This window comes from Ambystoma mexicanum, chromosome 4q (assembly GCF_040938575.1).
Source record: "Ambystoma mexicanum isolate Mex_15411 chromosome 4q, UKY_AmexF1_1, whole genome shotgun sequence".
NCBI lineage: Eukaryota > Metazoa > Chordata > Amphibia > Caudata > Ambystomatidae > Ambystoma > Ambystoma mexicanum.
This window is the reverse complement of record NC_090928.1, coordinates 1067798681-1067812744: the sequence shown is the minus strand read 5'-3', so window position 1 is coordinate 1067812744 and position 14064 is coordinate 1067798681. Positions and strand designations below refer to the sequence as shown.

At 43.2% G+C, this 14064-nt stretch overlaps 1 protein-coding gene across 2 annotated transcripts in view; it reads left to right on the top strand.

The window, feature by feature from the left end:
* LOC138468181 (zinc transporter ZIP9-like) overlaps nucleotides 1–2888 on the top strand; it is a 381835-nt gene extending 378947 nt beyond the window's left edge. The window contains exon 7 of one of the 2 annotated variants that reach the window (XM_069608629.1): nucleotides 1492–2888. In XM_069608629.1, the coding sequence (XP_069464730.1) occupies nucleotides 1492–1728 (237 nt within the window). In that variant the 3' untranslated portion in view covers nucleotides 1729–2888. The remainder of the gene's footprint in view (nucleotides 1–1491) is intronic. The other variant, XM_069608630.1, reaches the window with a different exon arrangement.
* The last annotated feature ends 11176 nt before the right edge of the window (nucleotides 2889–14064 follow it).

Sequence of the window (14064 nt, the reverse complement as noted above, 5' to 3'; positions counted from 1 at the left end):
GGTTGGTGTCCTTTATAAGTGTGGAGAAAGTTTGTTTGGTTATTGGTTCAAAGCAGGTGTGTCTTGCTGTGATTGATGCTTCACCAGCTATCCGTGCTTCAGTGGTTGTGTTTGTATTAGCGTTGTTTGTGATGGTCTGTTTGATTGTTTCTATTTTTGATCTGAGGTGGTTGGTGATGTTGTCACATTGTGCTTGTGTTGGTATGACGTCTTTGTTGGCGCCGGTCTATGGCTCAGTGGACTAATGCATCCACTACAGGGACCTGTGTTTGACCTCATGGTCACAGATTTGAATTCTGGCAGGTCCACTCAGCGCTTCATCCTTCTGAGGTCGATAAAATGAGTACCATTAAGTTGGATAACAATAAACATCTCTTATTAGCGTCAAGATGCCCCTCCAAGGGTGAATGTGTGCTTCACAAATACGCCTGTTATGTTGCAGGATGAAGGGTTTTTGATCTCTGATGATTCTGAAGAGTTCTTTTTGTGGGTTGGTTTTCGATTCTTATAGCGTAGTATTTTTTGTTGTGAGTAACTGATTTGTACAATGTGCTGCGTGCACCGCCCTCTCACACCTGAGTGATAGTCCTGTCTTTCCTTTCAGGCAAGGGCTGCAGCAGGCCAGATCTGGTGGGACATATTTGCCAGATCTCAGATCTGGCAAAATCCTGCCCAGTGACCAGCGCTGCAGAAACCGAATACATTTTCTGTCATAAGAAAGGTCATTAAGTGACCACACCTGATTTATAAGGGGTTTCACCCTATAGACCCTGTTGGTGGAATCCTAACACCTCCTATTGTATATAATAAAAATAATTGAACCATATAGACAACTCCTGTTTGTTATGTTGATTTCCTTCGTCATAGTGTTGACTCTCTGATTGGCCGTGAGTAGGATGCAGTTTGAATGATAGAGGCAAGGGTCATTTTTGTTTGGAGTGGTATAAATTAGCACATTCATAATAACATGGTGGTTATCTACATAATGCTTTCTCGAAAGGCCGTGTTGTGTGTTTGGAGGTATAAGCCCAGGTAATACCTCCAAACTCATTTACTGATACCGCATGCAGTAATTACCTGCATGATTACAAGTCACGCGGACAATACCGTTATTCCCCATTTGGGAGTCCCACGGGTCTCACTCCATGGGAGTCGGTTAAATGCTGTACGTGGTAGTACCATATCCGGTAATCACTGCATGCAGTGTGGCAGTAATTTCCACCAAACAAAAGACTGAGGAAAGAATAGTTTCTGAAATGACACTCGTAATTTGTCAGGGTTTTAAAACACGCCTATGTTTTTCTCCACGAGCGCCGAACCTTTGTAAGATGATGCTTAAAATAATGTTTAGTGAACAGTGTAAATTAACAACATCACAAAGGTTTTCCAATGCCATTGGGCGGTCAAGATTCGCCTCTATGCTAGACTGTTTTCTTTACAAAGATGATATATTTGATTTTTTTTATTTGTTTTTTTTTTTCTACCATTCAGACTGGCGGCACATCACAGCACAGGCTGAGCGCTACCGGAAATGGAATGTTGTTCTCTGCCGGGACGTTCCTGTACGTGGCGACGGTGCACGTCTTGCCGGAGATCAGTAGCCGAAGTCACAGCCACCAGCGCGGACCATCGGAGCACAGGCAGGGGTTGGGCATACTGGAGAGCCTCACGCTCGTGACCGGGGCTGTGCTTCCGGTCTTGCTGTCACTGGGACTTCATGAAGGGTGACGCCCCTCCAGAGACTTGGGATCCTGGTTTTAGGAAATGACTCCTATCGTCATTACCCAAATGCTGTCACTGTGCTTTTATCACGGGACTATTTGAAGCAAATTCACTTTTAGGAAGGATAATAGACAAAGATAATTCATATTTATTAAGAAATCACTTTTTTGCAACTCCTTTCATACTTGTTTACTGGCAGCAGATCGCCCTTCCCAGTTTGCTAGTTGAAACTGGATGGATAAAATAATACTTGTAATGAACTGAAATCGTGTCTCTTCATGTAATAGGCAGGCCAGATGCTTCTTACTGCCTGCTTGAGGAATTCTTTACTGATCATTTTAGGACTACTCATCGATTATAAGAAAACTTTTTATGATATTTTGCACAAAATTAGCTCGATGGTTTCTTAGCATATTTTTGCACACTTCAAAGGGTCTGCGGTTTTGAAAATAACTGGTCTCCTTATATACGGCACCCTCGTTTCAAAACCTGTGCAAATAGGGCGACTATGTGGCCAACGCTACAATAGTAATAGTGCTATTCAAAGTAAGGTCAGTGACTGAGCCAAATATGTAACCTGTAATCTCCCAAAGGCCTACCAGGCTTCCATTGTTTCCACCCACCCGCTATAGAATAAAAGTACCAGAGACCACGTTATTTTTCCTAGCATTGAATGACCTCTTTTGTGGATTTTGTCCTGCATGTCAAATAGTATTTTGAAATGCTGCGTGCTTTGTGAAATGCAGATTCCCCCGCACCCCCCGAAAAGGTATGTTTGAAAACCATTTGAACGTTTTGATGGGTGACGTGAAATTCAGGCCCTACAGTACAGACTGGAGACGCCATTTTACTCCATGGAAGTATTACTTTGACGGATCAGCACCGCAAACACAAACATAATACTCTGTTGCCAATGTGGGGATATAGAAAAAATTAGCTCAGCCAAGAAGTGCTCACAATGGAGCCAGATGGAAAAAGCGTGGATCTGTCAAACGAAATCCCATGAACATTCAGTCTGAAAGCAGCATTTCGCCTGCACTGCAACACGTGTTGTGACACATTTAGCTGCCATCTGGAATATCTCTCTTGTGAAGGATATGAAAATAACTGCAGGTATTAATTATGTGTAATGGAGTTGATTATTGTAATAAAAAAAATAACATGCATTCATTGTCTTTTCTAACCAATGGAATGTGGAATTTTATACGATGAGATGATGTGCTCTGGGGCGGTACGGGAACCAAAAGAGGCCCTGGAAATACATTTCGAAGTGGCCCATTTCCTATGAGAACATTTGGAAAAAAAATAGGTTACCATACAAGAGAGGTCCAGGGTGCAGAGGCCTACCAGGAAAGCCCACCCCTGTATGTGCTGCCCAAAGGGTGTCGTGCAAAATAAAAAAAATTCCCAAGGTTGCGCTGACACCACCACTCGTCAAAGATTTTCAACTTTTGATGCGCCAAACTGCATGCCGAAGCTAACTTTATTTCCATAGGAGCCTACATTTTAGTAATGGAGCCACCATAGAATACTTGTTTACTTTATTTTTTTTAATGTTGGTGTGTTTCAAGCGAGACACACTGTTAAATCATTGGTTTATTTCTTTACAATATTTTGAGACAAAATTATGTAGGTCATGTAATTTGTGACTGCATTAACCTAGCTATATGTACTTTGTTTAAAATCTAGGTGTCACAACTCTGCAGAAGATGTGCACTGATCTGTTTAGATGTGTGTGTACCCTTGAGATCACATGTCTTAAGGTCTAACTCAGCTTTTCATCCATATGCTGTTGCTGAAATGAGTGCCATTTAGTTGGGCAATAATAACACCAATGTATGTGCCTTGTGGTATACTCTGTAGAAACCGAATAATAATATTAGAATTGTTGTCAATGGGTTGGGGGTCAGAGTTCAGAGAAGAGGGAGTATCGGGGAAGACGTGCCTGGAGAATATGGTCAATCCGAGGCATAAGCATGTAGATATGGCCATAGACACTCTATAAAGGCTAGTGCATAGACAAACCTGTTCTCAACACAGGTCTGTTTGAAAGGAAGTGTGGTGAGCCAGGAGAAGGACTCGGAGGCAACACAACAAGGACGTTTAGTGGTCTTTAGTTCTCAAAAAGAAAGAAAATAATTATCTAATTCTAACACTATGGGCAGGTACCCTTCCTTACCATCTAAGGTGGTCGTCTATAGTCAAAGTCCACAAAATAATATGTTCTCCGTCCAGTAAGCTATTCCTGTCTGGTCCTACCACTAACTTTATAACCAACTTGGGATTCTTCCCTTTAGCCATATTTCCCCAGGCTGTGTTTCGGGGTTTTCCAAAGTATAAAGTTCTGCTAGGCACAAAGTCAATATAGAATATTTCTCCTCTTATTCGTCTTGTCATAAATGAACCTCTGCAGTTCTTGACATAGGGTGGAGGCTTTTGTCTCTGAAAACCTTGGATTTCTTTTCTTCTCGTTCTCCCACTCCTTGTGGCGATTTTCTCTTGCCTTTTCTCCTTTTATGTTTTAACACTTGTAATGTGGGGGTATTTCAGTTACTTAACATTGCATTCCTCTTTCAAAATCTGAGGCAACTCCTCCTCTGACCTTTTCATGTCTCTGAACTTGGCAAGGTAATCTCTGAAATAGCTCACTTGGTTTCTCATAGTCTTTTCTCATAGACTGCCAATTTTAGCAAACGTTATCCTTTCTGACCCTCTTGGGTTCTCCCCACATACAGGTTCTTGCTTTCTCAACTTTTCATATTGAACATGACAGTCAATTTCATAGCGTTCATCTGATCCCGTAGCCTCCCCCTTCTCAGAATCACCCTCGTACCTTCGTTCAGCATGGACTGATTCACTGGGCTTTGGGATGTATCCGCTACAGTTTCTTTGCTTTTGATGCAGGCTTGCACTCTGCGTCCCATGCTTTCTGGATGCTCATCATATGTTATGCGAACATAGGTTTTGTTTCTCGTTTCCGTAAAGGTTTTGGTTGGCGTTCTTCGCTGGGTCCCAGACCTACCATGGATGTCCTCTGGCGACGCCATCTCTTGCAAGGGGTCAATTCGTCTTCAGGCACAGCTGCTTCCCCCCTGGTCTCACAGTCAGGCTCACGGTGCCTTCTCTTGGTTTTTCCTATTCCACGGGCTATCGTCAGCTGTGCAGCTGCACTCTGCTCCGCCCCTCGAAGCCGTGGATATGTTAAAGGGTTTCCCTGGTGCATCCCTTTCTCTCCTCTTCCATATCCGGTTCGTTCCTTTTACAGATTATCTCGTAGGAAAAGGGGTTGTGTTGTTACTATTCATAGTCTGTCTTCTGTCCAGCATTACCTGAAGCCAATAGATGCTAGGGACATAGTTAACGGGTTGCTCCCATTCAACAAAATCTTCATCATGAATGTGTCACTGGTTCAATATATGTTTCTGCTATCACTTTAGTTATTCTTGTAGGTTCTTTTTTTGCAATGTTGCTTTTTATTTGTATTTATTGACGTATGGATCGCTTTTGCCAAATTGCTGTACATCACTAACAGTAAAAAAGCATGAACAAAGTTGATGAAAAGAAAATCATACTAGATTTCAAGAACATTTTAGAGGTGGATAAAAGGTGACGTTTGAGAGAAGCTGGAAAGAGTGAATGAGTAGAGGAACATCTAATGGGCAGAGGCAAACAATTCCAGAGTTTAGGTTCCAATAAAGAGACAGAGCAGAAACCGGATGCAGTAGCACAGGAGGTTTTAGGGACACAAAGGGAAACTGGTTTTGTGAAGGCAACATAGGGGGAGGGATATAGATAGAAACAAGGTACGCTAAATATGATCGGGTAATGCCATTGATTCATTTTAAAATAATTCAAAGAGAATGGAAAAGGAGATATGAATCAAAAGAAAGCCAGGAATTAGAAAGTAGAGAGGAAGGAATAGCTGTGTCAGGGGAAAGTTGAAATGGAATATGTTGAGCTAAATTAAAGATAGACTGTAGTGAGGTGAATCGGTAGGCAGAGAGGTCGATTAGCAGAGCTGTAATCAAGAATGTAAAGAACAAGCGATAAGATGAGCACTTTGGTATCATGTAGGAAAAGAAAGAACAGTGTTTGTGGATATTGCAGAGTTGAAAGTGATAGGAACAAGCAATATTGGAGATGTGATGTGATGACAAAGGAGTTAAAGATGACGCCAAGGTTGTGATTAGAGGAAAACAGAGACAAGTCTGGAAAATGGAAAGACCTAGAGGGGAATTGGGGAGAGGGACAGTTTGAGCAGGGAAGAAAAAACCTCAGTTTTCAAAGCATTAAGATGCAAAAAGTGGGAATGCATCCAAGACTAAATGGCAAGGAGGCTGGCAGTAAAAGTGGAGTGTGGAGACTCATGACCTCATCGAAGAGTTGAGTAGTATCCCGGCGGTATTACCGCCACCACTAAACCCCCCGGCGCTATTACCGCCAGAGCACGGGTTTGGTGGAACAGTAATTCCCCATTCCCCATTGAGCCCATTCAGCAATTCCCCATTGGGCCCAATGGGGAATTTCCAGCGCTACTACTGTCAGCGGTATTACCGTGTGGTAATAGCGCAGAAAATTGGCAAAATTGCGGCGGATTTACCCCCAGCTCACAGCTGGGTTTAAATCCAGCAAAACCTGTGATTTGACGGACGCTTAAATGCAGCGGTAATAGTGTTACCGCTGCATTTAAGGGTTACCGCCAAACTTGTGATGACGCCGTCAGTGTTTAGCGATGAGGTAGACCTAATTAGTAGCTTATTGTTTTTTGTCTTGTGAGAAGTGCCCCAGGTGATCTAGGCCCGACACCACAAAACAGTTACCTTTCAACAAGTCTTCTTACACTGTTTGCAGGCACTGCCTGAACTTTAAGGTGACCCATGAACTTCACTGAGTCTTGCAACTTGATAATGTTTGTGATACCTCACAAAGAGAAGCTTACAGATCCAATTCAAATGTGAATGGCCCTCTAGCTCGGAACACTGCCTCTTCTGCTGAAATGGAGAAAATTCGACAACTTGGGATGACAAGAGTAAAGCCGCTGACTTGACACATACTTACTCTTGGTGTTCACCCCTGTCTGAGAGTCTGTCGGATTTGCACATTTAACTAGAAATCGCTATCTATTTTGAGATCCCAAAATAGTTTTGTAATCTCATGTTACAGTATTTCGAAATATTGATCCAGTTACACTGAAACTTTTTTCAATTGAAACAAAATGTTTACTTCACCACAGACACACATTTGCAATTCAATATACGTTAGCATGCCCTATGTCTTCTCTCTTACCAACATGATCTCTCATGCTGTCACATTAACTCAGTTTCGAACCAACCTGCCGTGCTGAGCAGCATCTCATCCAAAGTGATTTGCCTCCCATCAACTGGGCATCTTATCCTGTCACCATTGACTGCATCTTGTGCCAACGTGTCCTCTCATCGAAAGTGCTTTGCCTACCATCAACTCTGCGTCTTATCCTTTCACCATTGACTGCATCTTGTGCCAGCAAGTCCTCTCCAAAGTGCTTTTCCATCTCACGTTAACCTTGTACCTCATCTGGTCCCATCCTCTGTCTCATGGAAACCTGGCATATGATATGGGGCTTGGCCTGTGTTGCTCTAATGTGGTATGGGGAAAATGGACACAATTATAGATTTTCTGTCTCCATACAAAGAGAAACATTAATGTTGATAAAAAAATTAATCTAAAACTGAAAAGGGTGCATTAATGAGATGGAGGAGGCGTTCATAAAAAGACACAAGCTCATGGTATATTGGACCTTTTTAAGAGTGCTAAGTAAAACGTGTGCTATTTTTAAATGCCGCCTGTTTTACCTGCTAAGAAATAGGATTGGAATCCTACAATGCTCACAGAAACGTTCTTCTCTGCCTCTCCTCTTTTACGATATGCTGTGCATCGTTGGCTTGTCTAGGGAAAGAGCAGGTCAATAGAGGCAGTTCTCTTTCCTAACAAAACAAAAACTAATAATTGAGGATGCTTGAGTGCATACCCTTTGTCAACTGTGTAGCATGCCTTGCTGCGATTTGGTAATGATGTTTTGTAACAAGTCCCACCAGGTGAAAGCACTCTGCTCAGACATAAGTGGTTCACAAAACAACCTCTGTCATGTCTTTTGAAAGAGATGTAAAAAGTCACGCTGTGCCGCCACTATGGGGAGATCGGAGAGATGTATTCATTGTGTGTGTGCGCCCTCATCCCTGTAGGGCAGGAGAGACATACACATGGGGCCTCATTACGGTAATGGCGGTAGCTGTGCCGGTAAAACAGGCACGGCTGCCGCCGGTATCATTTTTATTCTGGCACCCACGAATGGCCAATTACCGGGTCATTATGGACCCGCCGGACCCGATAATTGCCCATTGCTGGGCACCGGAAAAAAATGCTTCCCATTCGAGCCCCAGAGGTCTCAATGGGAATGTGGAGGCCGGACGCACCGGCACTATTTAGAATGGCGCCGGTGCATCCGGCACGGTCGGCTCGCGGGTGCCGGTCCGCCCACCAGGTCAGACCTGGCAGGCGAAAAGGCACCTGCGAGCAGAACTCGTAGTCTGCCGGTACGGTAACAACAGTACCGGAACCGTTGTTATTGATCCGGTAAAATTATAATGAGGCCCATTGAGTGTGCACCCCCACTCCTGCAAGACAGGAGAGATGTACAAATCTAGGATGTGTCCTCACCCCTACAAGACAGGAGAGACATGTACATTGAGTGTGTGCCCTCACCACTGCAGGACACGGGAGACCTAAAAATTCAGGCTGCACCCCTATACTTGCGAGACAGGGATGTAAAAAATGAAGTGTTGTAAACATTGATTTGAGAATCAGCACTTTTGAAACCTTTGTTTTCAAAACAGGCATATGTCAGAAGGTCTACTGTCCGCATTATTGGCAGTTTAGCATTGGGCAACTGTACTCCTGGATGGTTCCGACAATACTCCTGACTGCTCAAATGACTCACTGAGGCTGGGATGGCACACAGATATTGTACGCCTACATTTTGTTTGGGTGCTACTGGTGACGCTGGTAGACATAGTAGTTTTCTGCAGGACTGACGCACCTCCCAGTTCCGAGTTCAACAGGTGGGCCAGAGGCGGCATGCTGCAGAGTGTTCCTTGTCTCCTGGGGGTATGTTGTGTAATATGTTGCTCCCCCATTTATGTATTATGTTGCTTCATATGCTCTAGCAATGATGACATGCAAAGATTGGTCCCTGACTTCCCAGTGGACACACCTTTTCTATACAGATTGCAGGTGGCAAGATGCTGCCTTTGGCCCTGTACAAAGAAATCCCACATCGTAGATATGCGCTTTGGACTCAGTTGGTGTCATTGGCTGTTGAGCAGAGGCAGAAGAAGAGTTAACATGGCACTCCGCAAGGCTTGCTGGTACAAAAGGGGGTACTGGTTGCTGCGATGATCTGGTAGGTGCTGTTGTTTGATGTATACCACTGACATCTTGGGATCTCTGAGGTTTTGCAGAGAGAGTGTAGGCAGGACAAAGTCATTGTGCTGGTTATGGTGGCTGTTTATTTCTCCAACCCTCCCTTTGTGCCACTGTTGGGGTTGGGCTCTGTGTCACTGCTTGAGGCCATAGAAACCACAAAAAGAAGGGCGCGTTTAGTCGACGTCCTGGTCATCATCCTCATCATCACCACCACCACCATAATCGAAATCATGGACAAAAGGAATGGAAGGGTTGGGAGATGCAGTGGGTGTACTGGGTTTAGCAACATCCTACTGCTCTACCAAGGGCAATTGGGCATTGCTTGGCTGCCCGCGGCCTACTCCTGAGGGCTGCAAATCCAAACACCTTCCAAGACAATCTCTTCAGCTGGCACCGCAACAGACACCTGCATAACATGGGCATGCTGGTCTGCTGCAATAAGAGAGCATGGGAGACATCGCAACTTGTGCCAGACTATGATTTTAGGAAACCTGGGGTTTGAGCTGGCTGCACTGAAGTGATAGAAACAGCTCAGCCAGAGATGACATTGGAAGTACTAGTTGCCACCCCAACAAACTGGAGTTTGAATGCTTATGTTACTTGTGGTAGCAGTGGTAGATGTAGAACATGTGGTTATTGACTGAGGTTGCTGAAGATTGGCACGCCCTCATCAATTGCATCAGCTACTGTTTCGACACTGAACTATGCAACATTTCTGCAACACCTTCCACTCTCCATCACACATTTGCCCTTTGGTTCTGAGGACATCTTTATTGGTGGTGCTTCTTGCATCAAACACCACTGGCAGCCCTCTTTCAAATGGAGGTAGTGCTATAGGCCCACTACCTGTGTTGGCTGCCTCCATCAATTTTCCAGAACGCCCCAAATGATGCCCCTCCCAAAAACAACAATGCAGCTGTTTGTTTTGTTTCCAAGAGAGCCTGTTCAAACATTCTGTCCAAGTTCCTCCTCCAGTTAACCACTCAATATGTTCAAGCAGGGGGTGTGTTGCATCACACAGCAGAGCAAACTGCCTCTAACACCCACCACCTCCAACAATTATTCTGGCACCCCCAACATTTTCCCTTTTCCCAAAATAATTCAACTGCTTGTTTTGTATGTGTGAATGTGCTGATTCAAACAAGCTGTCCCCGTGTACATTCCTCCTCCGGAATACTGCCCGGTGTACAGAAGAGGCTATGTTGCATCTCGCAGCCAATACCTGGTACCTGGCAGAGAAAGTGAAACCTCTCAAAAGTAATTCAGAGCCAATACATCTGCCAATAATGCCCAGCACGTTTGATCACCACCTCAAGCAATTATTACAGCACCCCAACTATTTATTTTGTTCCTCCAAAGCTGTGGCAAGTAAATTCCATTCAACTACCTGTGTGTCAGTGCATGTATGCTAAGTAAACAGCTGAGTTGCCTGGCAGAGAAAGTTACATCTCTCTTACTATGACTAGGCTACTTTTCTGTGTGATGCAGGATGCTTCTAAGTAGTGTTTGTAAAAATAGCATTATTGATCATTGCCTTAAATCATCCTACCCAGGTTCCTTCAGATCATATTAAATGCAAAACATGCAATGAGGGTTTTCAAAGTCCAAAAAGCCCTTCCTAAAAATGAAAGTCAAATGCTCCTGCTCTCAAACAGAATGAGCTAGCTAAAGCTTTCTTTTGAACTCTTCCTTCTTTCTGCCTCGTTGCTCCCTATAAATATAATAAATGCAAAAGACCAAAAAGCCCCTACTATAAAAGAAAGTTACATTTTCCAGCTCTCAAAGAGTGACAAACACCAGTCCCAGAGGGTGTCCAGTCAACTGGTCGACTGCAATTTGGTCGACTGCAATTTGGTCGACGCAATTTGGTCGAATGCCAAATGGTCGAATTTTTTTTTTTTTATATATATATGTGTTTTGTGGGTTTTCGTGTGGGGAAAAAAAATAAAAAAGAAAAAAAAGGGGGTTGGGGGGGGGACCCCCCCAAAAAAAAAAAAAAAATGGGTAAAAAAAAAAAAAAAAAAAAATTCGACCATTTGGCATTCGACCAAATGGTGTCGACCAAATTGTCTGTCGACCAAATGTTTTCGACCATTTGACTGGTAACCGTCCCAGAGCACCCTCCTCCTTTTACAAAATATTCCCAGCGCCTGCTGAAGAGCTCCAACAGCTCCACAATATACAGCCAGGTGAATCTGCCTGCCCAAACTAGTTTACCCGAATCTATTAAACGTTCGTGAAGTTCACTGGATCCCGAATTTAGTAAAAAGAGTACTTTGGATGTATAATTCAGGTTAAGCTTAGTTAAAAACATTTATTTAGAAATAATTAGACCTGCATATCGCGGTTCAGTAGAAAGAAAAGATGAGGGCGACTGAGAAGTACTATGCGTCTGTTTGCGCAATGGGGAACTAGCCTCCAGGTGCCCAAGATAAATATTTAGTGGAAGCATCCTTGAGAAAAGTAATTGAAGTGTTAAAAGATGTGCTGGACTTCCCCATCAGACAAAGGGCTCCGAATAGCTTTACGGCCCCAATTTAGAAGACATGCTCTGTCTTATTAACTTATCTGACAGTTATTCAACCACTTTAGAAACTCTGGCTGAGTCTCTGACTCCATGGATGAATCACAGAACACATTCATTCCTACGCTTTGGGAAGATCCAAAGCTATGGGCCTCTTACAGGCTGATGCACTGATTAATCTTGATGTGAAACTGTACACGACGATTCTTGTCCATTACACCGAGACCCACCTTCGCCACCTGATTGATCTGAACCAATGTGACTTTATTCCAAAAAGGAGTACATTTGACACTAGTTGGGAGCACCTTCTATTTTGTAAAGTCCATAGGTCAAAGTTCAAATCTGTCCTCCTCGCACCCCATGGCGAGAAGACATTTGATCGTGCAGAGTTGATAATTCTTGAGACAGGTACTAGAATGGGGAGAAATTGGTGGGTTGACAAAACCGAGTTGGTTGGTGGCGCTGGCAAGAGGGTTGGTACCCCTGTGTTGTTACTGGCTATTACACAATTCAGTCCAGAGTTGTTGTATGTGCATGAATATTTATTATTTCAAGTGCAGCATAACACCTGGGGCACAATGTACCAGGTTGGTGAACCGTAACAATAGATTCTGGGCCGGTGGTCCGTAAGCGTACGGGTGGTTTCCAGGTGTTATGCTGCACTTGAAATAATAAATATTCATGCACATACAACAACTCTGGACTGAATTGTGTAATATCCAGTAACAACACAGGGGTACCAACCTTCTTGCCAGCGCCACCAACCAACTCGGTTTTGTTAACCCACCCATTTCTCCTCGAATTCCTGGGAACCAAGGAGTCTGGCTCCCTGACAAAACCATGTGCCAGGCTGCAGGCTTAACCTTGAAAATAGACGACGTGTTGCGCAGGGGACCTGGCTGTCCCGACACCAAGCTCCTCACCCCTTGCAAACAGGTACTAGAACGGTTTTGGCTTTGGTTCATGTATACAATTTTATTTTTGAATATGTAGATGTCAGTCTCTATTTTTCACGGTGGTCAGTCATAATGTAGAATGCAATAATGTAGAAAGTCAAAATGTCGAAATTATTTTTTTAGAAAATGTCGAAAAACAATAATGTCGAATTTTTTCTACATTTTTTAGAATTTTTTCTAAATAAATAAATATATATATAATTAAAATGTGTTGAGTATGAGGGGTGAGAGGGGGGTGGGGGGGGGTGGCCAGGGGGTGTTGGGTGAGGGTGGATACTCTTGTTTATTTATTTATTGATAGTGCTAATTGACATTTTTTTTCGACATTTTCTTTTCTAAAAATTGACTCTCTTCATTATATGTATAGGTTTTCGACATTATTGTTTTCTACATTTTTTTTTTCCACATTTTTGTAAGTCGACATTTTTTTTCTACATTATGACTATAAACCACTTTTCACATCCCAAAAATGTCTACGCTATTGTTGACTTTCCATATTAATTTGTATTGTGACTGTGGCACAACAGAATTCTTGAATCATATTTATTTGTATCTAGTTTTCTCTATACATTTTGTGGATTGCATGTCCTTTAGTACACTTATATAGTCTGGATGATTAAGTCTATCCAGTTGTTTTCCTGTAAGGAGAGGGTCAACACACACGTGCCTGTTATCCCCTCTCCTCTTTGCATTATCGATAGAGCCTTTTGCGAAACACCTAAGGGAGAATAAGCAAGTGCAGGGAATTAACTGGGGAGGGGTGTTCCTCAAAATGATGAGGTCATCCTGATGATTAAGGATCTGATGCTTCCCTCAAGGTCGTCAATGAAAAGATAGATCACTTCTCTGCAGTGTCTGGGCTTACACGGAATAGGTTGAAATCAGAAATGTTGAATTTAACATTATCTGGGGGACAGGGTTTCATCTCTCAAATCTAGCATATCCTTCCACTGGGCAAAGACCTAATACAACTACGAATAGCTAACCTACAGGATGTCTCAATTATATAGGGCAAACTTCCACCACTGAATTGAAATGATCCAACGGGACCTCCTTAGGGGGAATGGGATGTACATTACCTGGATAGGAAGCATTGATGGAGTTAAAATGAATATCGTATCAAGGTTCTTCCACTTTTTTCCAACACTTCCCCTCTCTATTGCCAGAATTGAGCTGGTAAATATCCGGAACATGATCTTTAATTTTATATGGACGGGTGATAAACCCAGCCTGAATAGCGTGATCCTTCTTAAAACTAAGGTGAATGGTGGGCTGGCTGTCCTGGTATGGACCTGTGTTGTACAGCTTCCCAGCTATGACTTTCGGGGGAATGGATACAGAAGAAATCCTAAACGCCCTGGCTGTTCGTGGAGAAAGCAATTGCTGGCTCACATATTTGGA